Source organism: Thamnophis elegans, chromosome 2 (genome assembly GCF_009769535.1).
Source record: "Thamnophis elegans isolate rThaEle1 chromosome 2, rThaEle1.pri, whole genome shotgun sequence".
NCBI lineage: Eukaryota > Metazoa > Chordata > Lepidosauria > Squamata > Colubridae > Thamnophis > Thamnophis elegans.
Window position 1 is genome coordinate 156,088,038 of NC_045542.1, and position 21,475 is coordinate 156,109,512.

General features: G+C 44.6%; 1 protein-coding gene across 2 annotated transcripts; it reads right to left on the reverse strand.

The window, feature by feature from the left end:
* Positions 1–1,688: 1,688 nt before the first annotated feature.
* LOC116504741 (tigger transposable element-derived protein 1-like) lies at positions 1,689–21,228 on the reverse strand. 2 transcript variants are annotated; one of them, XM_032211955.1, is made up of 5 exons: positions 21,065–21,228; positions 18,685–19,170; positions 11,070–12,966; positions 5,195–5,314; positions 1,689–2,431 (listed from the first exon to the last, which is right to left on the reverse strand). In XM_032211955.1, the coding sequence occupies exons 2-5, from the start codon at positions 19,156–19,158 to the stop codon at positions 2,418–2,420; spliced, it is 2,505 nt and encodes an 834-aa protein (XP_032067846.1). In that variant the 5' UTR covers positions 19,159–19,170; positions 21,065–21,228; the 3' UTR covers positions 1,689–2,417. The 2 variants fall into 2 exon arrangements, with proteins under 2 accessions (XP_032067846.1, XP_032067847.1); XM_032211956.1 differs by lacking the exon at positions 21,065–21,228 and adding an exon at positions 20,932–21,038.
* Positions 21,229–21,475: the final 247 nt, after the last annotated feature.

Consider the following 21,475-nt stretch of genomic DNA (forward strand, 5'->3'; position numbering starts at 1 on the left):
CGCCTCTTATTTTGTATGCACAAGCAAATTCTGGAGAATTCTGGCAATTGAAGCCACACACCTTCAACTAGCCAGGATTAAGAAATACTGATGTACTTTTATCAATTTAAATGGTTTTGTTTACTTTAGTTTGTCATCCAAAGTTGTTTTTAGGAAAATAGCAATCATATATATTCTTAAAAAATAAAATATCAGCAAATAAAGAGCATTGTTGGCACAGTGATTAGAGTGCAATACTGCAGGCCACTTCAGCTGACTGATAGCTGCAGTTCGGCAGTTCAAATCTCACCAGCTCAAGGTTGACTCAACCATCCATCCTTCTGAGGTGGGTAAAATGAAGACCCAGATTGTTGGAGGAAATATGCTGTCTCTGTAAACTGCTTAGAGAGGGCTGTAAAAGCACTATGAAGCGGTATATAAGCCTAAGTGCTATTGCTATTTATTAAATTGGTATGTCATTTGTATGCCACCTGACTCTCAATGACTCTGGATGGTACTGTATTTTTCAGAGTATAAGACGCACCTTTTTCCCTAAAAAAGAGGGTGAAAATTGGGGTGCATCTTATACACTGAATACAGCATTTTTGGCCTACCAAAACCCCTCCCCCTTTGCAAAAATGGATGTGCAGAGGGTTTGGGAGGCTTGCAAAGTGCTCCTGAGGCCTGAAAGGGGGGCAAAAACAAGCTCTTTTTGCCCCTCCCCCAGCCTCCAGGAGCACTCTACAAGCCTCCCAAAGCCTCTGCATGCCCCCCCTTTTTTAAATGCAAAAAAAAAGAGGTGTGCAGAGGGTTGGGGAGTCCTGCAGAGTGCAAAAGCTTTTAAAAAAAATTTACCTCTTCCAAATCATGGTGCGTCTTATAGTCCGAAAAATACGGTATTTCAACCACGGGATTATCTAATCACAGGTGAGATAATCAAGCAGGCCTTGGTAAAACTGTGAGGGTGAGAAAGGGTGTGTCTCTATGAAGGCAATTCTAGAAAAAAAAATCCCCTTTTCTTTGCTATCCAAATGTTTCCTACTGAATAGGTTTTACTGTAATGTGTCAGGTTGCAGCTCTTCTCCAAAAACCCCTATGGAGGCCAATATATTCAGGAAGGCCCTACACAGCCCAGAGTAATTCCCTTATAGATATTAACCCACAGATCTATTCAGTTCTGCCCATCCCGGCTGACAATAAGTACCAATATTGCAGAAAAAGGTCATTTCCTAGCCGCCTGCGATCCAGGGCTTGAACAAAGAACTTCAATGCAAAACAAGTCCCTTTTAAAAACATTTTAATCTGTCAACATTTTTTTAAAACCACCGATGCCCCTTGTGTTCGAATCTCAATATTATCTGCTAATATCGTTCCTCTGAAACTGCATGTTACATCTGAACCCTGGTCGTCTAGGGCAGTGGTCTCCAACCTTGGCCACTTTAAGACCTGTGGACTTCAACTCCCAGAGTTCCTCAGCCAGCTTTGCTGGCTGAGGAACTCTGGGAGTTGAAGTCCACAGGTCTTAAAGTGGCCAAGGTTGGAGACCACTGGTCTAGGGTGTTCTTCACAGACGGATTTTCGTGCGTTGATGAAACATGGAAACACTACAGAAACTTTTTTTCACACACTGAGCATTTGTGCGATGGTAGGAATCTGTTAGTGGACCACCAAAGGTGGATTTGTCATTCGTGCGGCTTCTCTTCTGTTATGGGCCCTCTCCATGTTTGATGAGGGCGTCTTGGACCAATGCAACTTTTGCCACAGAGAGTGTTTGTTAACATGGCTTTTCTCTTATGTATTGGTATATCCTCAGGGACTTGATTAGAATCCTCCTTTTCCCTCAAAAGTATTTCCATGCTCACTGCATTTTTTTATGGCTTTTCTCCTACATGGGACTTCTTGTGTTTAATCAGATTCTGCACTGAAATCTTTTGCTGCAATATGAATGTTTGTGACTTTCTCTGCCGTGTGGATTCTCATGGGCTTCAAAAGCTTTGTCTTCCAAGCAAAATTCCCCACGCTCTTGAGCAAATGTAATTTTCTCTTGCCGTGGGAGTGTGCTCCCCTGTGGAATGAAAGAGGATTTGTTGCGAATTTTCTCACAGGGATATTTGGGCAAGTTATCCTTTTGGTTGCACAGGTGGAGTATCTGGAACATGGATGGTTGCACACAGCATCTCTGGCTCCTCTTTAATTACAGCCTTTTTCCCAAACTGAAAATTGGCTTCATTTAAGTTTTGATCACCTTTGTCAGATAGGAAAGCTTCACTGGCTTTCTTTCATGAGTGCCTTTATGCTCCCACTGGATTTATTGGTTTTCCTATAATCTCAAGACCCCAGAAAAATAATCTTTTGACTCATTCCGAATTCTTGCAAATGTCTATTTCTTCAGATCTTCCTACTTTATCTTCCCATAAGGTCTTCTCCTTGTGTTTCTGTCATATGTCATATTCTGAGAGAAACGGAAAAGCATTTATATCTAATTGTCCCCAACAATAAATTCTAATTCAAACAATTTCTGCTACGAATTCTAGTGTTGATGGGTTCCCCTCACATGCCTAGTCTTCCCTCTCCCTTTTGACCTAAGAAATCCCAAATTCAAGCATCTTCATTTGATGCCTTCCCATCATCTACCTGAAGTCTCTGTTTTGGGAAGACGCCATCATCAGGAAGACTAGTACTAAGCCCGTTTTACTTAGAACATGTTCTTAATTGTCTTCTTATCTAAACACAATGAATGGTCTCACCCATTAACATTCTGCAAACCATCATTACTGAGTCATGCAACATTCCAAGCCAATCTTAATCACATTACAGCTATGCTCAGCCTTTCCTAGATGGATATACTTCAGTTCCCAGCATCCTTCAATCCTGATCAATCTGTGAAATAATACAGATAAAGCAGTGGGCCAGAAGGTGGGAATTTCCCCTTGATTATCACCAGGCAGAAAGTAATTAGTTGTCTGGGGGAGTGGCTAAATTTGGATTTCTACAATGACTAATATTTTGGACTTCCTGGCCTCTTCTGAATATAGGATTTGATCATCTATATCATGACTAAGGGGTGGCTCAGTGGCTAATTTGCTGAGCTTTTGATCAGAAAGACCGGTAGTTTGGTGGTTCAAATCCCTAGCGCCGCGTAACGGAGTGAGCTCCTGTTACTTGTCCCAGCTTCTGCCAACCTAGCCGTTCGAAAGCATGTAATAAATGCAAGTAGAAAAAATAGGGACCACCTTTGGTGGGAAGGTAACAGCATTCAGTGTGCCTTCAGCATTTAGTCATGCCAGCCACATGACCATAGAGAAATCTTCGGACAGCGCTGCCTCTTCGGCTTTGAAACAGATATCCTAGAGTTGGGAATGACTAACAGGTATGTGCGAGGGGAACCTTTACCTTATCATGATTACCGTATTTTTCGGAGTATAAGATACACTGGAGTATAAGATGCACCAAGATTTTGAAAAGGCAAATTTTTTAAAAAAAGTTTTTGCACTGTGCAGACCTCCCAAAAATGGCCCGTTTTTTGTCAAAAAAAAAGAGCATGCATAGCCTTTAGGAGGCTTATAGAGTGCTCCTGGGGGCTGGGGGGGCAAAAAAATGGCCTGTTTTTCACTCATTTCTGCCCTCCACAGCCCCCAGCAGCACTCTGGAAGTCTCCTAAAGGCTATGCACAGCCATTTTGCAAAGGGGGTGGAGTTTCAGGAGGCCAAAAATGCTGTATTCATTGTATAAGACGCACCCAGATTTTCAGCCTCTCTTTTTGAGGGAAAAAGGTGCGTCTTATACTCCGAAAAATACGGTAAGTTACAAATCTAATCATGGCAAAAGTCTATCTAGTGTATGTAATCACTAATACTCAACATTGATGGCTCATAGTCTACAAAATTTCAGGTAGTCCTCGATTTACGATCACAATTGGGCCCAATTTTTGTTGTTGTTAAGTGAGACATTTGTTAAGTGAGCTTTGCCTGATTTTACAACCTTTTCTGCCACAGTTCTTAAGTGAATCACTGCAGTTGATAGGTTAGTAAGCTGGTTGTTAAGTGAATATGGCTTCCTCACTGACGTTGCTTGTGAGAAGGTCACAAAAGGGCATCAGATGACCTTGGGACTCAGCAAGGGTCATAAATATGAATCAGTAGCCAGTCCAATATTACATGCTGAGAGCCATGGTGTCTTAGAGGCTTGTTCTCATAGCTGGGCTAATCTTCCAGGTCACTGGCAAGGACCCACAGTGCATTAACCCCCTGAAGGTAAGTAACATAGCCCAAGGGTGTCACCATACATCTGATCAAGATTCTGAACCTCATTAAGTAAGTCTATCTCATCCTAGTTTGACTCATATCGTATTCCATCACATATATTTTGGCTTCCTCTAAACCCCCAGTGATTTAGAGGAAGCTTTTGGCTTAAAGGTCATAATTGATCCAGAGGTGGTATTCAGCAGGTTCTGACCAGTTGTGGAGAACCGGTAGCAGAAATTTTGAGTAGTTTGGAGAACCAATAAATACCACCTCTAACTGGCCCCACCCCCATCTAGTCTCTGCCTCCTGAGTCCCAGCTGATTGGGAGGTAATAGGGATTTTGCAGTAATCTTCCCCTGCCACACCCACCAAGGCACGCACACAGAACTGGTAGTAAAAAATTTGGGATTCCAGAGGCCATTCTTTCCTTAAATATGTCACAATTATGTTTGGAAGAGTTCGTAGTAAAAAAGTGACGCAGTGGTTAGAATGCAGTATTGCAGGCTGCTTCTGCTAACTGCCGGCTGTAGTTCGAATCTCACCAAGCTCAAGGTTGATTCAGCCTTCCATCTTTCTGAGGTGGGTAAAATGAGGGCCCAGATTGTTGGGGAATATGCTGACTCTGTAAACCGCTTAGAGAGGGCTGTAAAAGCACCCTGAAGCGGTATATAAGTCTAAGTGCTAATGCTATTGCTCAACTGGGGCAGGTTTTTAGGTTTTCCAGCTGGTCTTTTCCTATCCACTGCAACCTAATCTTTTCAACCAATAATTTTAGGAATCAAAAATTCTACAATGGAACCTTGGACCGTCTCTTTCTTCAGCTTGCTGGACCATCGGATGTCAAGAACCGCACAACCAACTAGTTATGCAAGATGCTGGCACTTCCCTGGTTTCCAAAAGGGAAGCAGAGGATCCTATTGGCTCAAAGCACCCCAGAAATGTTTGCAATGATCAACCCTTTGCATCCTTACCTGGTGAACTGGCCCCTCCATCAATCTCTTGCTTTATGTCCAGGGGAATCTTTACTTTCCTGATCTCAAAGGTCTCTTCTTCCAATTTGGGAGATTTTAGTGTTGTATCCTTTGGGACTCCTGGAAAAAAAAAGGAAAATTGATTCAAATGTAAAAAAATCCTGCACCAAGCATGCTCTCATTCCCAAAGTGATTTGTAGCGCTCAAAATGTATTGGGGGAGATAGATTGATTCTCGACATTTAACGCACAAAACTTACTTTTTTGAGCCAATTCTGAAGTCTGAATTGCCAAATCAAATCTCATGCTAAGTCAGAATCAAAATTGGTGCAATTTGCCTGTCTCTAATTAAAATATATTTCTTCCCCCACACCTATTAACATTAAAGAAATATAGAAGTAGCTTCAGGCAGCTCTGTCCAAGTGGTTGGCAACTCCAGATTCTTTGGGGCGACAGTTTTGAACTGAGAGGTGGATGGAGCCCCAAAGTAGACAAAAAAAAAATTGGCTGAAACTCTGAAGCAGTGATTCCCTACTGAAACATCTCTAGGATAGAATAGAGCTGGAAGGGACCTTGGAGGTCTTCTAGTCCAGGCCCTGCTCAAGCAGGGGACCTTATACCATTTCAGACAAGTGGCTATCCAGTCTCTTTTTAAAAACCTCCAGGGATGAAGCGCCTACAACTTCTGAAGGCAAAGCTCTTCCACTGGTCAATTATCCTCACTGTTAGGAAATTTATCCTTAATTCCAGGTTGCTTATCTCCTTCATTAGTTTCCCTCCATTGTTTTTTGTCCTGCCCTCTGGTGCTTTGGAAAATAAGTTGACCCCCTCCTCTTTATGGCAGCCTCTCAAATACTGGAATATTCTGCTGGCTGCAGGACTCACAAGGCGCAAATCCTGAACAGCTGCCTCATATAAAACATTTGTGGTTTACTGAGTACCCCCACTCCTCATTCTGTTCCAAAGACCAGATAATTAAACAAAATGGTCACTGGGTGAGAATCAGGGTAGCTTAGGCATGTCAGTTCCTGTGCTTGCTATTTTAATTCAGCCTTCCACATTCAATTTTTGATATCCTTTACGAAGAGGACGTTTTTAACAACATTTTGTTTAACATCTAAATTTTATATAGAGTTTTTATCCTGCGAGGGAAGTGGGTGATTTCTAAATTTGACAAAATAATAAAATCATTTTTGTGCATCCTGCTTCCAAGATCTCTTTAATGCTAATGTATCCTTGAGATTAAAATATAGGTACTCCTCGCCTTACAAGCACACTGGAGCCCAGAATTTCTGTTGTTAAGTGAGACATTTGTTAAGTGAGTTTTGCCCCATTTTATGACTTTTCTTGCCATGGTTGTTAAGTGAATCACTGCAGGTAAGTTAGTAACATGGTTGTTAAGTGAATCTGGCTTCTCCATTGATTTTGCTTGTCAGAAGGTTGCAAAAGGGGAATCACATAACCAATGACCACTGTGATAAATATGAACCAGTTGTACAAGCATCTGAATTTTGATCATATACTCATGGGAATGGTGCAAAGGTCATAACTGCAAAAAACGGTCATAAGTCACTTTGTTCAGTGTCGTTGTAACTTTGAATGCTCACTAAACAAACTGTTGTAAGCCGAGGACTTCCTGCACACATTGACTGATTTACCTTTTAAAATCTTTGATTATCATTCTGACTATCTGTAATGCAGGAATATTTTTTTAAAGCTTTTGTTTCATTCTGCATGCAGATTTTTTATTATTATTATTTTTTTACAAATAATCTAATCAGAAAGAAAAATATTAAACGGAAGATCAATAAGTATAAACATTTGGTTTAAGGGGAGGCCTCACATAGCGGCCATGTAAACAGTGGCCCTTCAAAGTTATGACAGTACTGAATGAGGGGAGATTTACAACTATTCTAAGTTTCAAGCGTCACAGGATTTGTGCAGTCAGGAGATTGTGATTATGACAATCCAGGGATCAGCTGTCATGTGAATGCCATGTGCAACTTTACCCGACGGCTTCCTGTAAGCAAAGCCAGTGAGAATGTTGGCAGGAAATTTCACAAGTCCTTCCTGTAAGTTGCTCCTGCCAATTTTCTTCTGAGGAACCCTACAGCAGGTAGTCCTCGACTTATGACAGTTCGCTTAGTGACCGTTCAAAGCAGGAGTGGGGTTCACTTGCCTTTCCTACCGGTTCGCAAAATGTGAGCACATGTGCCTCGTGTATGCTTGCACAATGCCTTCTGCGCAGGTGCAGTGCTCGAGCATGACATTGGGGCGGGGGGGGGGGATCCCTCCGCAGCCGCTGCTACCGGTTTGCCTAAACCGGAGAGAACCAGCTGAGTACCACCTCTGGTTCAAAGTTGCAACGGCACCGGAAAACTGGATTTATGGCTGTTTTCCATGGGCCGTGCCCATCCCCAGGATCAAAATTCAGATGCTTGGCAACTGATTTAGGGAGTCCAATTGTGCCCAACATTTCTGTCGTTAGGTGAGATGTTTGTTAACTGAGTTTGGCCCCGTTTGACGACCTTTCTTCCCTCAGTTGTTAAGCGAATCACTGCTGTGGATTATGTTGTTGTGAATACAATACAATAGCAGAGTTGGAAGGGACCTTGGAGGTCTTCTAGTCCAACCCCCTGCCTAGGCAGGAAACCCTAGACCATTTCAGACAAATGGCTATTCAACATCTTCTTAAAGACTTCCAATGTTGGAGCATTCACAACTTCTGGAGGCAAATTATTCCACTGATTAAATTGTTCTAACTGTCAGGAAATTTCTCCTCAGTTCTAGGTTGCTTCTCTCCTTGATTAGTTTCCACCCATTGCTTCTTGTCCTGCCCTTTGGCTGCCACATGGACTTTGCTTGTCAGAAGGTCGCAAAAAGGATGACATGACCCTGGGGACACAGCAAAGGTCATAAATATGAAACAGTTGCCCAGCATCTGAATTTTGATCACGTGGCCATCTTGAAGATGCCGCAAAGGCTGTAACTGTGGAAAACGTCACCAGTCAGTTTTCTCAGTGCCGTGGTATTTTTAACCGGTCAGAAAACGAACTGTCATAAGTCGAGGACTATCTGCATTTATGGCGGTTGGCAGCGTCCTGTGGTCATGTGATCAACTTTTGTGACCTTCTGACAAGCAAGGTCAACGAGAAAGCCGGGTTACTAACTTATCAACTGCAGGAGTTCACTTAAAAGGCCGTAAAATGGGGCAACAAGTGTCTCAACAAGTGTCTCACTTAACGACAGAAATTTTGGTCATAGGTTGGGGGACTAGCTGCACAGAGTAAAACAGAGCAGGGTTCTGGTACTCCATTGCGCCACCCCGCTGGCGTAGGCTTTATAGAGACCCGCCTCAGTCTGCCCACACACTGCCCGCCATCGCTATCCTACCCTCAAAGCCAGAGGTGTCAAACTTGATTTCATTGAGGACTGCATCAGGGTTGTGATTGACCTGTGGGGTGGGGATGTGGCTTGGCCAGAGTGGGTGTGGCCAACTAGGCATCACTCGTGTTGCTGGCTCAAGCGCTCTGCCAGGGAAAATGGGCCCCCAAGCTCCATTTCAGACCGCAACATCCTCCTGCCACCCTCTGTCAGTGAAAACAGAGCCTGGGAAGGCTGCACGCAGCCCTCTCAACAGGGATGAAATTTTTAAAAAAATTACTATCTGTTCTGTGGGCGTGGCTTGGTGGGCATGGCAGTGGAAGTATACTGCAAAATCTCCATTTCCACCCCACTCCAGGGGTAGCAAACGGCAAAATCTCCATGCCCATCCCACTCTGGGGTCAGTGCAGAGGTGGTATTTGCCGGTTCTCTGAACTACTCAAAATTTCCACTACCGGTTCTCCAGAACCGATCAGAACCTGCTGGATTTCACCCCTGCCTTTTGAGCTCCATTTTCAGCTGCAATGGCCGCCGTTTTCACTCACAGAGGTACCGCAGGCCTGTCCTTCGCTGTTTCTAGGGCAGCTCTGTGGGCCAGATCTAAGTACCCTGCGGGCTGGATCTGGCCCCTGGACCTTGGATTTGCCACCCCTGCTCTAAGCGATGGCACAGTGGTCAGAATGCAATATTGCTGGCTGCTACTGCTGCCTGCAATTTGGCAGTTTGAATCTCACCAGGCTCAAGGTTGACTCAGCCTTCCATTCTTCCAAGGTGGGTAAAAGGAGGACTGTTGGGGGCAATAGGCTGACTCTGTAAACCACTTAGAGAGGACTGTAAAAGCACTGTGAAGTGGTATATAAGTCTAAGGGCTATTGCTTTTCTATAGTGCTCGCTCAAGACCCCCCACCTGCCTGCCTGTGGGCCCTCCCAACCTGCCCTTGCTCATCAGCACCCACCCATGGCATTCACCCATGCACCTGCAGGTCTCACCATCTGGTCTGGTTACCTATGATTCCGTTCACATGAAGTCCTCTCTGAATGACCCCCACAGTCTCTGGGTGACAATGGCACCGGGATCGCCAAATTTGTCATCGCAAGTGTTGTGGTTACATGACATTTTACAAGAGCATCACTCAATGGTAGAATTGATGTTCCCAGCTGTCGTTTTTACTGGAGGACTCCCATGTATTTTATGTTAAGTAGAAGATTAGGGTAATAATGTTGACATTACCCAATTTTTAAAAAAATTCAAGTACACTATAATTGGGTCAGTGATACAGCAAGTGTGGCTATAGCAATAGCACTTAGACTTATATATACTGCTTCATAGTCCTTTCACAGCCCTCTCTAAGCAGTTTACAGAGTCAGCATATTGCCTCCAACAATCTGGGTCCTCATTTTACCGATCTCGGAAGATAGAAGGCTGAGTCAACCTTGAGCCTGGTAAGATTTGAACTGCTGAACTGCTGGCAGCCGGCAGTCAGGAGTAGCAGCCTGCAGTACTGCATTCGAGCCACCGCGCCACCATTTGCTATGATCTTACAGGAGAGATAGTCCTCAACCTACAACCACAACGGAGGCCAAAATATTTGTGGCCAAGTGAGACATTTGTGAAGTGAATTTTGCCCCATTGTATAATCTTTCTTGCCACAGATGTTAAGTGAATCCCTGCAGTGGTTAAATTAGTAACCCAATTAAGTGAAACTGGTTTTCCCATTCACTTTAATTGTCAGAAGTTTGCAAAAGGTGATCATATGACCCCGGGACACTGCAACCGTCATAAATGTGAATCTGTTGCCCAGCATCTGAACTTTGATCACGTGACCATGGGGATGATGCAATGGCGTGGCGTGAAAAACGATCATAACTCACTTTTTTTCAGTGCCGTTGTAACTTCAAACAATCCCTAAACGAATGGTTATAAGTCGAGGACCACCTGGAGTCCTTGTTTTGCAGCAGCTTCATTTAACCATTCGCATTATTATGGTAATGAAAAAGTAATCTTACTTTATAAGTAAATCCTTCTACTTATGACTTTTGCAGCTCTGTATGAGCTGCGGTGGTGCAATGGTTAGAGTGCAGTACTGCAGGCTACTTTTGCTAATCACCAGCTGCCTGCAATTTGGCAGTTCAAATCTCACCAGACTCAAGGTTGAACTCAGCCTTCCATCCTTCCGAGGTGGGTAAAATGAGGACCCAGATTGTTGGGCGGGCAATAGGCTGACTCTGTAAACCGCTTAGAGAGGGCTGTAAAAGCACTATGAAGCGGTATACAAGTCTAAGTACTAAGTGCTAAGTAAAGGCAAGGAAAAGCTGAAGAAGGATGGTAATCTATCCTAAAGATTTCCTTTGCTTTTCAGATCTGTGAAGATCATAAATACAAGAATTGGTTGTAAAACTAATTTTTCCATCATCGTAACTGTGATTGTTAAATCAGGCAGTTGTAAAGGAAGACCACCACTGGAACAAATCAGATTTTACAATTACAGTACCTGCATACATAAAATTGGATATAAATCCTTGAAAATATTCACAGTTTTCTGTATTTTCAGGAAGAGCGAATCGGCTAGCGTAGCTGGTTGACGGCTGTGGATCTTCCGGATGTTGTGTTCCTGTAGACGGGATGGGCAAAAGGAAGGGAGGGGCAGCTGGGGGAGGAGTAACTTCCTTCCGGAAGCCCCTCTGTTTGGTTTCTTTATCATTCCTTTCTTTCTTTTTCCCTTCATATATTTCACGGTAACATTTTAAGATTTCACTCATTTCCCAATGTACCTTACTAAAACGTTCTGCGTCTGGATCCATGCGTTTCAATTCCGATAAAACTTTGTTAACACCTGAAAAAACACCAGCCAATCTTTTCAGACTGAATGTTTTGGGCTGAATTTCTACAATTTGTTCTTTTTCTTTCTCTTTTTCTTTCTCTTTCTCTCTCTCTTCTTTTTCTTTTTCTTTTTCTACTTCTTCTTCCACCACTTTTTGGGCTTCCAGTTCTTCTTTCAGTTCAATTAACTCTTCGTTCGAAAGCTCTCCCTCCGCGTAAGCTATCCATTTTTTCACCTCTTTAGCATCGACCTCTAAATCAAGGAATTTTGCGAGTGTCAAAATTTTCTTATTTATTTCGTCCACATTTTGGTTTGGGTCAAAGCCTACGGAATTATTGACCAGAAGAGGAAAACATTTCAAGCATTTTCTCCAAAACCCTTGCATGCATTTCACGTTAACATCCTGCCAGGCTGCTACGATGTTTTCGATACAATGCAGAATATTGTAGGTTTTCCAAAACTCACTTGGTGTTACTCTTTCCTCTTCCACTGCGGCGAAGGCTTTGGCAAACACGGCATGCAAATAGTTGGCCTTGAATGCTGAGATAGCTCCCTGACCCACCGGCTGTACAGAAGCGGTGGTATTTTGGGGTAGATAAACTACCTTTATATTAGGGTGGAGACTGTCAAGATGCAGAGGGTGTCCGGGTGCTTTGTCTAGGAGTAGCAGAATTTTAAACGTTATTCCCTCTTGCCGACAATATTCCTTTACTTGGGGTATGAAACAATTCGTAAACCAATCCTCAAAGAGGACGTGCGTCATCCAGGCCTTACAATCAAACCGGTAATAAACGGGCAGCGTGTCCTGGTTTATGTTTTCGAACATACAGGCGTGATCTGATTTAAGGATCAGGAATGGCGTCAGCTTGAATCCGGCGACGTTTCCACCCAAGAGTAAGGTTACTCTGTCCTTGAATGCTTTGCACCCAGGCATTGCTTGGGCTTCCCTGTGTATGTAGGTCCTCTCCGGCATTCTTTTCCAATACAACCCAGTTTCATCCACTCTGAATATCTGTTCCGCGAAATAGTTCCCTTCCGCTACAACATTATCAAGTTCATCCGGAAAGTGTTTGCCGGCTTCTTTGTCAGCTTTACCTAATCTCTGCGTTTTCTGGTAATGAAATCTTAGCTGGAATCTCATAAACCAGCCACGGCTGGCCGTGAAGGTTTCAGTGCACTCCTCGCCTGCTCGTTCTTTCAGCGTGGAGAAAAGGCTGCGTGCCTTGTTCTGAATGAGAAACAGGCTCACCGGAAGCCTCTTCTGTATCTGATCTTCGATCCAGAGGATGAGGAGTTTCTCCATTTCGTGGACGAGGTGTTTTTGCTTCCTGATTATGCTTGTGGTCATTCCCGATGATCCTTTCGTGGCCTCTTTGATCCGTTCCTTGTCCTTCAAAATGGCGGAGATGGTGGAGTGGGCCAGGCCTTCCTCTTGAGCTATATTCGTCACTTTCTTCCCGGCCTCGTACGCTTTGATGATCTTCATCTTCAAATTAAGGCTGATGACTTTCCTTTGCTTCTTTTTACTTCCTTCGGTTGTACCGGAGCTCTTTCTCTTTGAAGACATCTTGGTATGGGATACAAGCGCACAGAAACAATTAAATGAACAAAGTAACATTAAGAGCAGGTTAATATACGTAATAACGAACACGTGATTAAGAGACAGGTGCCTCAAAAGGCCTCAATGGATGCATCGGTTGCCAAATGAATTTTCAGATGCAGAAATTTGATCATAAATTCATGTTTTTATACTGCTTATTACTGATGTGTTTGCAAACAGTTCCTCACCCACCTAGCAGCCAGGTGAAGAGCCACTATATTGTGCCCTGTGAAACTGGAGTTAGTTGTGAGAAGTCAGCCAAAGATTTATAAACAAGGAGGACCACTCGCAAAAGAACAGTAATAAACAAAAACTATATAATTTACCACCGATGTATGCCGGTCTCTGTGCCAGACGACATACACCGGAGTGAGAGTAATGCTGGCATTACTGCACCAGAAAAGTCTGAATGAAACAGCAGCTGCCAGAGGTCTTCGCAGCATCTCTTGATCACATGTTTGTTTAGCAACCATTCCGCTTCCTATTTAAGGGACTGATTGCAGTTACTAAACAGGAAAGGATGTTTGCATAACTTATTAAACCCAATCATTTGAAACATATTATGGCTAAATGCGATGACTTTCTTTGGGCAAGTTGCCAGACAATGGTGGGGTTCCTAAAACATGCACAGAAAAGGAGGAATGGGGAAGGAAGAGGAAGGGAGAAGGGGGAGAGGGAAGGGCGGAGGAAGAGGAGGAGAAGAGGAAGAGGAAGAGGAAGAAGAGGAGGAAGAAGAATACCACTTTATAATGCCTTGGTAAGGCCACACTTGGAATACTGCATTCAGTTTTGGTCGCCACGATGTAGAAAAGATGTGGAGACTCTAGAAAGAGTGCAGAGAAGAGCAACAAAGATGATTAGGGGACTGGAGGCTAAAACATATGAAGAACGGTTGCTGGAATTGGGTATGTCTAGTTTAAGAGAAAGAAGGACTAGGGGAGACATGATAGCGGTGTTCCAATATCTCAAGGGCTGCCCCAAAGAAGAGGGAGTCAAACTATTCTCCAAGGCACCTGAGGGTAGAACAAGAAGCAATAGGTGGAAATTAATCAAGGAGAGAAGCAACTTAGAACAGAGGGGAAATTTCCTGACAGTTAGAACAATTAATCAGTGGAACAACTTCCCTCCAGAAGTTGTGAATGCCCCAACACTGGAAGTCTTTAAGAAGATGTTGGATAGCCATCTGTCTGAAATGGTATAAGGTTTCCTGCCTAAGCAGGGGGTTGGACTAGAAGATCTCCAAGGTCCCTTCCAACTCTGCTATTGTATTTGTATTTGTAAGACCAAAAATGTTCCTAGCAATCCATCAATGAAGTGACAGAAGTAACAGAATAGCAGAGATGGAAGGGACCTTGGAGGTCTTCTAGTCCAACCCCGTTAAAGCAGAAAAGCCTATATCTGTAATGGCAAACCTACGGCACACATGCTGGAAGTGGCATGCAGAGCCATCTTTCTGGGCACGCCAGCCATCACCTGTTGCTCTTCCAGGTTCCGATCCACCCATGTGTGCCGGCCAGCTGGTCTTCGTGTGTGGGGGAGTGCTGAAAACTGGAAGAGGAACTCCCTGGTGCGCATGCGCAAGCAGGGAAGCTGAGCTTCCAGTTTCCAGCATGCGCATACACACTGGCCAGCTGGTCTTTGCATGTGCATGTGCACCCAGGGATCTACTCTTCCAGTTTTTGGTGCTGTTGCATGTGTGCACTGAGGAGCTGCTCTTCCACTCCCATTTCAGCACTCAGTGCCGAAAATGTTTGACAACACTGCCCTATACTATTTCAGACAAAATGTTAGGAATATAGTCTAACGGTTGGGTTGACAATATATAAATCATGTAACAATGCTATACCTGTTTCTTTAAGTCATACTGTAAAATGTGATTGGTTGCTGTTTTCCTCAATCGGCCATAAGAGGGAGCCAGAATGACTGTTAGCTCTCTGTTTGTTAGATGCTGGGCTGATCTGATCTGATCTGAGTGTTTTGGAAGCTGGCTGTTAGAAAGTGCCGTGAGCTGTTGTAAGTTTTGCAACTGCTAGCAAACTTTGAGTACTGAACTGATTATATGATACTGGACTATGTTATTTGGATTATCCCTTAACTGAAAGACATTGATGACTGACTGTCTTATCCGTGTATGACTTGGACTGTTTGATGGACTCTGATACCTCTATTTCCACGAAAGGAAAAGCCTATTTAAACTGCAGTGTCTCTGTATGCTGGTTTGTGTGTTCTCCAACACAACTCTCACAACGCTTCTCTGAACGTACTCGCTCTCCCAACAGGGAGCTAACCTAACACAAATGACTATCCAATCTCTTTTTAAAAACCTCCTGTGTTGGAGCATCCACAACCTCTGGAGGCAGTGAATTAGTCAACATCTGCCAAATTGAAGCTCTGGGTGCAGATATGGGAAATGTAACAAAAATACAGCTTGGCTAAAGGAGGTGGATGAGCTGGATAAAACTCAGAAAAGAAGCTGAAATGAAAGAACTTTCAATAACAGCAGTAATGGTGGAGAAAGGGCAAGGAAGACCAAGAAGTGGTCAGCACCAGATGAAGATGAACTGCATGGGTTTTGGTTTAAACATGTGACTGGCCTATACCCACTCATTGTTAAACCATTTAACAACAAACTGCAAAGCAGTAAATGGAAGATCGGTAAAACCTACCTAATAATAAAAGACCCAATAAAAAGGGCAGCACCAGACAACTACAGGCCAATTATTTGCCTACCAAGGACTGTCAAATTGCTAACTGGTAGGATGGCTGATACAGTCCATCGCATCTAGTTAAAAACAAACTCTTTCCATCTGAGCAGAAAGAAAACCACCGAAAACAGCAAAGGAACAAACTGTCAGATCCTAAATGACAAGATGATTCTGGAAAACTGCAAGAAAAGGAAGAATGTTGAGGGACTGATTACAAGGAGGTGTTTGACTCCTGCCGCATGACTGGATATTCAAGCGCCTAGAAATAATAGTACATCAGAAGCTTTGTGCAAAGATCAACAGCACAATGGAAGACACAGTTGCTGGCCAGTGGTGAGAGACTGGGACAGGTTAATATCAAGAAATATGGTTTCTCCTTTCAATGCAGTGTTTCTCATAGCATTGATTCCTCTGTCAAGAATACTCTGAACAAGAATGTCAAGAATACTGAATAAATCAGGCCATGCGTGTCAAACATCAAATATATCTGCCAGGCTATCCCATCTGCGATGGCGAACCTGTGGCATGATTACCACAGGTGACACGCAGAGCCCTCTCTACAGGGATGTGAGCCGTTGCTCGGCTACACCGCGCAGGCGCACGCTCCTCCCACTGGTCCAACTGATTTTCGGGTCTCTGCCATGCATGTGTCGGGGGATGGGCGCATGCAGGAGGCACACGTGCATGTGCACCCCCACGCATGCGTGGAACGTGTGCATGCGTGGGGGTGCATGCGCATGCTCAGGAGAGGGAAGAGCAACGCACGGTCCCCCACCCGCGGCCCATTTTTGCTCCCAGGAGGCTGCAAGGAGGCTATTAGACCCAAAGTAGGGTGTGGGGAAAATTACATACACATGTGGGGGTCGTGCAGGGGTCGCGTGGGCATGCACGAGGGGGGCAGTGGGGGGCGGTGGGGAGAGGGAGAGCAACTTTCAAAGACCCCTACCAATAGCAATAGCACTTAGACTTATATACCGCTTTACATTGCTTTTACAGCTCTCTTTAAGTGGTTTACAGAGTCAGCATCTTGTCCTGAACAATTTGGGTCCTCATTTTACCCACCTCAGAGGGATGGAAGGCTGAGTCAACCTTGAACCTGGTATCCAAATACCTGGATATCTTTCAAGCTCACAACATCCAACACAATGAAGTCAAGCAGAAGGTTAGAAATGGACAGATCACTAAAGTGAAGAAGTACCACCCAGGGAACTAACACCTGGGTAATTCCAGTCATTAGATACACAGCTGGAATACTGGACTGGACTCAAGCTGAAGCAAAAGCCCTGGATAGGAAGATCAGAAAAAATAAGGACAATGAATCATGACCTTCATCGACTCAGCATTGTAGACAGATTCTACTTATCAAAGAACATAGGTGGCCGTGGAATGTTGCAAGTAGACCAGACACTTGAAGTAGAAGAAAGGGCCTTGGAAGAATAGCTGAAGGATACTTAAGAAGATGTTCTGAAGCCAGAAAACCACAAAGGCTTACTGATTACCGGGGAGACCAAACTCACTTATAAGAAAGACCAAATGAAGAAGGAAGAAGAGGCCAGTACATAAAAAATTAGCAAAGTAAATAAAAGTAAGATCTGATAACGGCTAAGATGAGGAAAGTTGAACAATATATATAAAGCCAAAATTGAGAAAAACAGCAACAGACAGCAAAACTGAAGAAACTGTGGACTACCTTAGTTGCTGCAAGAGATTAGCATTGACTACAAACAACAGCATGACGAAGTAGCAAGTAGCAATAGGTGCCATGGGTGCAATGCCAAAACAACTGGAACACCACTTAAGCACCATTAGCACTGACAAAATCCCCATCGGTCAATTGTAGAAGGAAACTTTACCTGGAACAGCTTATATCCCACAATGTTACCTGCAATACTAACCCACATAATATGTCTATCCCAGGTCCTTAGAAGGTCTCGACAGGTGGACAAAAATGCCAGATCCAATTTAAACAGCTGGCTGATTGCGTGATCAATCACATACTGATTTATTAAATTTATAAGCCTCCTGGGTCCCAGTGATTCAGGGTGGTTATCGGAATCAACAGTTTCCAAGCTGGGATTCTTAAAACTCTACAGTCTTCGCCAAACTGGCATATTTTAATTTAACTGCAGGGTGAGGAAAATGAGAACACCTGGAAAGCACAGGTTGGGGAATATGCTTTGGATTGCTAAGAGAGAGGGAAGGTTTTAGTTAAAGGCTTCTGCAGGAAAGTCTTTATCTGAAGCAACAAAGGTCTATAAACACCCTCCTATCCTTCAGCAAGACCCCGAAGGCCTGGCTGACAATTGGCCTGGGAGGGGGGTGGCTACTAGATTGACAGCAAACCCCACTTTCTCCCACTGCATTCCGTGCCTCCCCTTGTCCATCTTTTAATCTCATATTACTCTATTTTCATTGTTTATTTCATTTTATTGTTTTGTTATTTTGCTGCTGTTCTGTTTACACTTCATTTTTCTGTTTTTTACTGTTGTAAGCCACCAAGAGTAGCAAGTGAGAGAACAAATATATTTAACAAATAAATAGGTCGTCCAAAACAGTTTTATATTCTACAGCAAAGGTAAAGTTGCATTTATTTATTTTTTTGTTCTCAGGCAATACTACCAAACGGGAACATCTGAAAACCCCACCATCCTCTGTCATCCTATGGATCCATTCCAAACTCATCTACTACATAATATTTTCCTTTGGGCAACTGTCCGATTCCCATAAATGAATAGAATCTCCCACAATCTCCTTTTAAAAAAATCCCAGTATTTTATGCTCTGAGACTATTATCCTAATCACCTTGTTTTCATAGAGGCTCTTGCGACCAAAACTGACACAAAGACTCTGAACTACTTCAGATGGCTAGTAACACATTTCACAGGCTAGTAATTTGGATGGCTTTTTGCAACCCCCACATACTTCCCATCCCCACCCACTCCACCTTTCCCTCTTTTTTCAGCCTTTGGGTATTGGATACCTCCTGGTGCTGCTCAGCATCCTGCGGGCCGAACTGCCTGAGCTGCAGGGGCCACTGGTCAACTTCCTTCAAAGTCTCTTTCACCTTCACCTTCATGCAGAAATCCAGCTTTTCCCTGCCCGTCCAAGCTTTCGCACTGATGCTTGGATCTCTTTGGAGCACGGATTCCCCTCTGGACCACCCAGAAATCTCTTGCTGGGGATTCTCCTTGTCTCTCCCCGTGGAGGCCTGCGATTCTGTGGCATTTTCCTCCAAGGGAGGCAGTGCTGCGGGAAGCACCGCCACAGTTTTCAGGAATTTCTGCAAATGAAAGTCCCAGCATTGGTGGATTTCCTCCTGGGACTGCAGATTAATGCAGGATGGGCCGTTGCCGGTCAAACAGTCCCCTGTGGTCCTGACTTGAACAATGAGAGGGTCTCTTCCCTCATTCTCAGGTCCTGCTTCTTTGGGTACCACAATCCTCTGTTCAGCCATCGTTGTTCCTCCCTGCAGTTCCAGGAGAGAAAAAGAAAGGAAGAAGAAAATATTAATGAGGGGGCCACACAATATGCCAGGAATAAAAAGGATCTTCTTCTATGTCTCTAACATTCATCACTTCCTTTAAAACTTGCAAAATATTCTCTCATTAGAATTGCCGGCATGTGTAAATAAATTTATACATTTTACTTGTCCCAGTTTCTGCCAACCTAGCAGTTCGAAAGCATGTAAAAAAGCAAGCAGAAAAATAAAGACCACTCTGGTGGGAAGGTAACGGCGTTCCGTGCGCCTTCGGCATTCAGTCATGCCGGCCACATGACCATGGAGACTTCTTCAGACAGCGCTGGCTCTTCAGCTTTGAAATGGAGATGAGCACCACCACCTAGAGTTGGGAACGACTAGCACATATGTGTAAGGGGAACCTTTATCTTTACCTTATAAATAAATAACCTGGAGCCTGGGTTCAGTTGGAGTCATGGAGGCTGGTGCTTTAATTATCCTAGTCCTCTTCTAATGTCACTTGGCTTTTCTTTTTCCCCACAGTCCTCGGGCCTCCCTCGCTCAGGGATGGGCTCTGCAAGTTTATATCCTCTGAGCCTAAAATAAACTCCTTTTTCCCCCCTTCTGGGGAAAACTGGCCATTCAAAGGGGTATAAAACCCTCTTTCTTTCATTAGCAGTTTTAGCTTATGCCCTGGCCATCCCATCCTATTCTCGCTTAGCTGCAAGTGAACGGCCCAGTTAAATTATTTCATGCTGGGAAAGATATACTGTAGATATGCAGGGAGTCCTTGCTTAGCAACCCCAGTTCGGCCTGGATACTCAGTTGCTAAGCATCGGGGGCACTAAGCAGGGGGGGGGAAAAACCCACCACATGACCTTGACAGAGTTATGATGTCACTTCCCTTCAATTGTTAAAGAGAAGTGGCAGGTTGCTAAGCGCAAGATCACAATTTGACCGCCAGCTTGTTGCTGGAGAAGACAGAAGAGCCCATTGTGTGATTGTGGGACGGGACGATAAAAGTCTCCTAAATGCGAGGATTAGGCACAAAAATGCAAGACCGCCCGGTCACAAAACTGGTTTTCCTTTCCCACAGTCATAACTTTGAGTGCCCCAGGCATTATCCCACCCATCCAGACTTTCCAGTGGTCCTGACTCTCTCTGGGCATTTAGGAAAGTCCTGAAACCTTTAGCCTTCCACCCTTCTTGGAGATCAGGCATAGATGGGGGCTGTATTGCATATTGCTTATATCAAATATGTGCCAGAAGGAAGGCTGCAAAGATGGTATAAAACGACAACAGGGATGATGGTTGTTTTTTAGAATGGTCACTGCACGAGGCAGTCGGTAAAGGAGGCATGCCATCCTCTTCTGAGACAGTCAGGCACTAAATAAAAATCTGACAAATCGATACATTGGACTGCAATCGAATAATTGTTCTAATCAAGGGGGGGGGGAACACCTCTACGACAACAAAGGTCTCCGTGGCTTCTCTCCGCCAACCAACCAACTGGGCTGCTGCTTCCGTCACTCCGGCATTCCCCCCTCCCCTTTGCCCCGAATGCAGCTCCCCAAATTAGTATTGGTGAAAAGGGGCAGAGACAAGGCAATCGCCAGAAGACCGAACTGCCTCATTCAAAAGCCACCCAAGCGGATCAAAGCAACCAGGGAGACGGGATCAGAATCCGAGATCTCAGATCCAGCAGGGATTTCCATTCTCGCCCCCCCCCCCCGCCGCCAAATAAGTGCAGAAATGCCTCTTGAACTGCACCTGCAGGGCAAAGGTTCTGCCTTTGGGCTGCCATGCATGCGTGTATTGGGGGGGGAGGGGTGAAAGCAAAACAAACCGGGATCCCTCCCCCCCCGGCTGCTCCAGCGGCTCCCGGATCCGGAGGGGGCCCTACCTTCTTCCCCGGGAATCCCCGAGCCCGCCTGCTTTTCCTTCCTTCCAAGCAGCCACCCTCTGGCGCGGGAAGAGCCTCCCCCTCTCCTCGCGGCCTGCGCTCCTCCTCGCCCGGATCTGCCGGCCACACGCCTCCCTCCCTTTCCCGATGGAGCTGCAGCTTCGCCGCCCATCTCCGGACGGGAGGGGGGGAGAAGAGGCCAGGGCGTTTCTTGGAGGCGGAGCTCAGGTTGCCTTTGCACAGGTTAAACTGGAGATCCGCCGCTTGCTAGCGACAGAGAGAGAGATGCCTGGCTGCTGAAGGACCGTATCTTACCTACCTGACATCCTACCTGTTTAAGGACCAACTCATCATCATCAAGAACAGTTTTCCCCCCAAACGCCATCACTCTGCTAAACAAATAATTCCCTC

Coding starts and splice junctions, on each gene's coding strand:
- LOC116504741 (XM_032211955.1), bottom strand. CDS start 19,158: ATGGCTGAACAGAGGATTGTGGTACCCAAAGAAGCAGGACCTGAGAAT. Junction 12,967..18,684: donor ATGCTGAGCAGCACCAGGAG/GTATCCAATACC, acceptor TCCCATACCAAG/ATGTCTTCAAAGAGAAAGAG. Junction 5,315..11,069: donor ATCCAATTTTATGTATGCAG/GTACTGTAATTG, acceptor TTTTTTTTCCAG/GAGTCCCAAAGGATACAACA.